The sequence below is a fragment of the Bison bison genome, unplaced genomic scaffold (genome assembly GCF_000754665.1).
Source record: "Bison bison bison isolate TAMUID 2011002044 unplaced genomic scaffold, Bison_UMD1.0 scf7180017864071, whole genome shotgun sequence".
In the NCBI taxonomy this organism is placed as follows: Eukaryota; Metazoa; Chordata; class Mammalia; order Artiodactyla; family Bovidae; genus Bison; species Bison bison.
This window is the reverse complement of record NW_011494643.1, coordinates 600,496-606,938: the sequence shown is the minus strand read 5'-3', so window position 1 is coordinate 606,938 and position 6,443 is coordinate 600,496. Positions and strand designations below refer to the sequence as shown.

At 38.1% G+C, this 6,443-nt stretch overlaps 1 protein-coding gene across 1 annotated transcript in view; it reads right to left on the bottom strand.

Annotated features, from left to right (window-relative positions):
* Positions 1 to 3,455: 3,455 nt before the first annotated feature.
* KHDRBS2 (KH domain containing, RNA binding, signal transduction associated 2) overlaps positions 3,456 to 6,443 on the bottom strand; it is a gene marked incomplete at its 3' end in the record, with an annotated part of 482,841 nt that continues 479,853 nt past the window's right edge. Inside the window, exon 6 of the mRNA XM_010837108.1 lies at positions 3,456 to 3,654. Coding sequence (XP_010835410.1) covers positions 3,456 to 3,654 — 199 coding nt within the window. The remainder of the gene's footprint in view (positions 3,655 to 6,443) is intronic.

Sequence of the window (6,443 nt, the reverse complement as noted above, 5' to 3'; positions counted from 1 at the left end):
CTAGCTGTTTCTTCAGCCCTGATGGCATTCTTATTACTGGACTTCATGACACCTGATAAAAGCAATGCTCACATGCTGAGGTGTAGGGAAGTCATTCTGGCCTATAAACGTTAACTTGACTTTTTTGCTAACTAGAACAGTCAGTTTGATAACATACATTGTATATCTGCTTTAATTATTAAAGAAAAGAGTGCATTGACCAGAAGTAAAAAAATGTCCAAGTTTACAATAAGATTAAATGCTTCCCTTCCCAGGACACCAGTGTTAGTCCTGCTGGTTGATAAGATTCCCTTTGCATGTGCCAAGGCCATGCTGACTACCTGTGTATATGTTGATCTGGCTTTTCAGAAAACTTGAAGGGAAGAATCTCTAAATTGTTTGGTGCTCCTTCCTCTGACAAGACATAAAACTATGCTGAAAACCCTGCTTATCCTGAACAGTTCTTGAGAGTAATCTTGGAAGCTGTCTTCTGGGTTATTGTCTTAAGTTTGGCTCAAATAAAACTCTATTTTATTCCTATTATAGATAGTTTAGTGAATGTTTTCATCAACACAGCACCCCCCAGGTTTGTTTGTTCACTTATTTATTTATCATTAAAAGAAGATGATAGAGCTTCTCTATTTGAAAACAACTAATTTGCCCAGTTAATTTACAAAAAGTACCTAAATATTTGTGACTTCAGTGGGTCCATAATTTACCTAGGGAGAAACTGTAGAGTATGATACATAATGAAATTTTTATAATAGTTACTTCTTATTTACTGTCTATAATCTTCAGGGTACTCATGAATACTCATGTTTTAAGTGCTTATGGATGTTTATTTCTAATATTCAGTGCAGTCTTGTGAGGCTGAAATGATTATCCCCATTTTATAGAAGAGGAAATCCAGGACCCAGAGTGTTCTAAATTACACAGCTAGTGACACAGTTAGAATTCAAACTGTGGGATGCTGCTTTCTGTTTTGAAAGTCAGGTAAGGTCCACCCAGCAACACTACAGACTTTCCTGAAAGCCAAACACCACTAGCTCTCCAATGACCTTTCCATTCCCTCCACCCCCACCACCCTGTACTCAGTTCAACAAATGACACCTCAATTTTATCTGGTTGGTAAGTTTAACCTGCGTTTCACAAAACTTCACAAAGTTATCTTTTACTCCTTTCTGTTTACACACATTCTCCCTCTGTGCCATCATCAAATCCTTCTAGATCATTTCCATAGACTCAGAATAGATCTCTTCTCACCCCTCTGAGCCTTGTTCTGTCCATGGGGATGTCACTAGCCTCCTTGTTTCTATTCCTGCGTCCATCTCATTGTATATTCTGTCCACTGCAATGTGTACAGAAGAAATCTTTTAAAACATAAACCTGCTCATGTGGCTTTCCTGCCTCAAACTCTCCAACAGCAACATGAATTGGCCTGCCCCACCCTTGTCCTTCTCTGTCTCCCCCACATACTCTCTAGCTCTGATGTTTTCCTAGCTGACCCCCAAACATTTTGAGCAGATTCTTCCCAGTGCCTTTCTGCTTGCTGTTTCCTTAACCATGGATGTGCTTATACAGATGCAGACCCTTGATCTAGACTCAGAGGTTTACTGAAACCTGAATGAATGAACGAATTGATACTTTAAGTTTTAAAAAAATCAGATTTACAAGGCTCGACATACTTTCTTTACTTACTATAAGAACCATCCTCCTAAAATTTCCAATTCAGAATATAACCTTTTTCAGAATATACTCATGTTTCCATAAAATCTTTATGCCTTTGCAGCTTACTGTTTTTGCCTTGCATTCCTTGATTTATTCACTACAAATTGGAATGAATGTGAAAGGCCACAATGCTTTTGTAGCTACATGAAAGACTACAGTTTTTCAAATCTTGTTCTCTTTTATTGTGCCATATAAGTGCTGTAAATTTATTTATTGATAACAATGTTGACTACTATTTCTCTCTTTTAATTTTTGAGATAAAGATCTGACTGTTTAGCTTTCTGTTTGGTAGACAAAAACATCATAGTGTCCATACACATGAATGTGGTAGACCTAGTTCCTCAGAGATTAAAAAAAGAAGAAAAACAAAACAAAATAAAACAATTCCACTGTCCCTATTGTGGATTATTCATTCATTCATTTAAAAAGCACTTATTTCTGAAGCAGTACATATGTCTTACTGAAGAGACAGTAGGACCAGGACCAGGTTCTAAGTTTCTAGACCTATGGGCTTGTTCAGAAGGTAGAATACAACATCGGCTGCAGATTTTTCAATTTTTCAGACTAAGATTTTAAATATTGATAGCTGATGTTGTACAAAAGATACTTAGATGAACACATTTCCATTTTCCCATAGAAATGGATCGTTAAACTTAATATTTTTCTTCACTCTTAGAGACATTATTCCATGTTTCATACTTAATCAGTAACTTTCCTAAAAACTAACATGCTCTAACCATTAAAGTTCTTAGAGATGCCTAGCAAACATTTTTACTTTATTTTAGGATTAAGTTTTGCTTGATTATTGACCAATTCATAAAATACTTATATGCTTTCAATGAATAGAATGTGATGCTAACTGTCCCTGAAGAGTTTATATAACTAATAATTCACAAAGGACAGTGTATCTATGTTAGAATGAAGCAAACACCTAGGTTAGTGGATGGACATCTTGGAGAGGTTAAAGGCAAAATGTATCTGTTTCATAGGATGATAATCTGGTTGTGTCAATTCAATCAAACTTTTACAGTGGACTTATTATAGTTCCAAAAGTGAATAGGAAACTACCCCTTTTAACAAGTTTCACAATCCAGTAGGAGAAATGGAGACAGAAAGTAAAACATGTGATCAGCAGAAAGTTAACAACTCAGGTGAAAGGTTCAAAGGGAGTGTAACGTAATACAGAGGATTAGAAGGGGAAGAGGTACTTAGAGACACTGCAATTCATATATTCATTCTGTACTGAGCTCTGAATTCACACCTGCCAATTCCTTATCTTTCATACACTCAGAGAGTAGGATATTTAAATGAAAAACCAACCACATGGTCTTAAATTACTAACAAAGTTTGTAATATAATCACATTATATTTGTCAAATATTTCTGAGTTATATTCATCTTTATCATGTCCCAGGAGAATCTTCTACATAATGACTATTCACATTATGTTCATAATTATTTCTTTTTGAAATGACTCAAGTCTTCTAAATATAAGAAAACCCCAAGATAGTTTGTTTCTTAAAATGTAAGCTATTTAACTGGTAATAACAAGTGATGGAACCTGTACAATGAAAGCTTTTTACAAAATGGCCTCATTTAAATGCACTACTACATTCTGTTGCAAATGACACTTGTTTCCTGCAACAAACATCATCTACTATACTGATGGTATATGAATGTCTTTGAAGATTAGCTTGATGCTCAACCAGTTTAACTCCTCCTAACAACTGATTTCTCAAGAGTACTTACATACGCTTCATACCCCTTGTGGGCTGGCAGAGGGGGTGCCCTGTATCCTGGCATGGTGGGTGACCCCCGGGCTCGCGGGGTAGGAACGCCTCTCGCTATAGGGGGCACTGGAAGAGCACCACGGGTCACAGTGGTCCCTCGAGGGGTGAGAATGCCTCGTCCAGGTGGTGGGGGAGGAGGAATGGCTCCCCCACGTCCCCTAGGAGAAACAGGCCAAGTACAGATGAGAAACAAGTGATGAGAGAAAGGAATTAAAGCTGGTGAATTTCTCATCTTACAGGCTGTATACAATGGGAAGAAAACCACATTAATTTCTGTATGTCTGAGAGTGTGAGTGTGTGTGTTTAATGGAGATTCTTTAAGATATAAAGCATTTTGACCTCCACAGAATAAGTTTTGTAAATATTGGGTATGACTTAGTTATCATGAAAACCGTATAAAATACTTTGATATTTTTTATAACACTAAAAATTTAAAGCAAAACAACCAAAAATTAACCCACTCTGATTTCTATTCCAAGTTTACCAAAAAGGCGAAAATGAGAGCAATGTCTAATATATGACTCACTGGTCCATTCAGAGCACCTAATTTTCAATGTCTCCTCCATGCTGGAGGTAACTGACAGTGATAGGTAATTTTGTCACTTAAAGAAAAAAAAAAAAAGCTGTATGCACTTTGACAATACTTGGAGCTAAGGGTATCATTCTGCTTATTATAGTAGCTTAGATTTAATTTAAGGTCACTTGAATCACAACTCATTGTCACTGATTTATTGTTATGCATGTAACCCTTTAAACAGCAGAGTCTCTGATATAATTTATTTCCTGGGGTAACTATGGTGCTAATGAACACATGCGGACTCTGCTATAAAAATAATAACTGAGTACCTTGTACTGTAGTGCTGGACACAAAAGTAACTTGTACTAAAAGCATGAGATCAAATGGCTGCAGTTAATTGTTAAGTATTATGAGGCCTTTGGAAAGGTTGAATGTTTGTCTAAAATCTTTGGGCAAAACCATCATTATTTCACTTTTTATTTTGTCTGAAATTATGGCCTTCAGAAAGCACTACTTTCAGCAAGATCACTAAGCCTTTTAGGAAAATGATGATAATGGGATGTAGAATGGGAAAGACTAGAGGTCTCTTCAAGAAAATTAAAGGGAAATTTTCAGGCAAAAATGGGCACAATAAAGGACAGAAATGGTATGGACCTAACAGAAGCAGAAGATACTAAGAAGAGGTGACAAGAAAGCACAGAAGAACTATACAAAAAAGATTTTCATGATCCAGATAACCACAATGGTGTGACCACTCATCTAGAGCCAGGCATCCTGGAATTCAAAGTCAAGTGGGCCTTAGGAAGCATCACTATGAACAAAGCTAGTGGAGGTGATGGAATTCCAGTTGAGCTATTTCAAATCCTAAAAGATGATGCTGTTAAAGTGTTGCACACAACATGCCAGCAAATGTGGAATATTCAGCTTTGGCCACAAGATTGCAAAAGGTCAGTTTTCATTCCAATCCCAAATAAAGACAATACCATAGGATACTCAACTACCACACAGTTGCACTCATTTCACATGTTAGCAAAGAAATGCTCAAAATTCTGCAAGCAAGGCTTCAACAGTACATGAACTTCTAGATGTTCAGGCTGGATTTAGAAAAGGCAGAAGAATCAGAGATCAAATTGCCAACATCTGTTGGATCATCAAAAAAGCAAGAGTGTTCCAGAACAACATCTATTTCTGCTTTATTAACTATGCCAAAGCCTTTGACTGTGTGGATCACAATAAACTGTGGGAAATTCTTCAAAAGATGGGAATACCAGACCAACTCACCTGCCTCCTGAGAAATCTGTATGCAGGTCAGGAAGCAGCAGTTAGAATTGGACAGAACAACTGACTGGTTCCAAATAGGTAAAGGAGTACATCAAGGCTGTATATTGTCCCCCTGATTTTTTAACTTATATGCAAAATACATCATGATAAATGCTGTGCTGGATGAAGCACAAGCTGGAATCAAGATTTCCAGGAAAATATCAATAACCCCAGATATGCAGATGACACCACCCTTATGGCAGAAAGCAAAGAAGAACTAAAGAGCCTCTTGATGAACGTGAAAGAGGAGAGTGAAAAAGTTGACTTAAAGCTCAACATTCAGAAAACTAAGATCATGACATCTGGTCCCATTCAGAACAGATAAGATCAGATCAGTCACTCAGTCCTGTCTGACTCTTTGTGACCCCATGAATCGCAGCATGCCAGGCCTCCCTGTACATCACCAACTCCCCAGAGTTCACTGAGACTCACGTCCATCGAGTCAGTGATGCCATCCAGCCATCTCATCCTCTGTCATCCCCTTCTCCTCTTACCCCCAATCCCTCCCAGCATCAGAGTCTTTTCCAATGAGTCAGCTCTTCGCATGAGGTGGCCAAAGTACTGGAGTTTCAGCTTCAGCATCATTCCTTCCAAAGAAATCCCAGGGCTGATCTCCTTCAGAATGGACTGGTTGGATCTCCTTGCGTCCAAGAGACTCTCAAGAGTCTTCTCCAACACCACAGTTCAAAAGCATCAATTCTTCGGCGCTCAGCCTTCTTCACAGTCCAACTCTCACATCCATACATAACCACAGGAAAAACCATAGCCGTGACTAGATGAACCTTCGTTGGCAAAGTAATGTCTCTGCTTTTGAATATGCCATCTAGGTTGGTCAACTTTCCTTCCAAGGAGTAAGCATCTTTTAATTTCATGGCTGCAGTCACCATCTGTAGTGATTTTGGAGCCCAGAAAAATAAAGTGTGCCACTGTTTCCACTGTTTCCCCATCTATTTCCCATGAAGTGATGGGACCGGATGCCATGATATTCGTTTTCTGAATGTTGAGCTTTAAGCCAACTTTTTCACTCTCTACTTTCACTTTCATCAAGAGGCTTTTTAGTTCCTCTTCACTTTCTGCCATAAGGGTGGTGTCATCTGCATATTTGAGGTT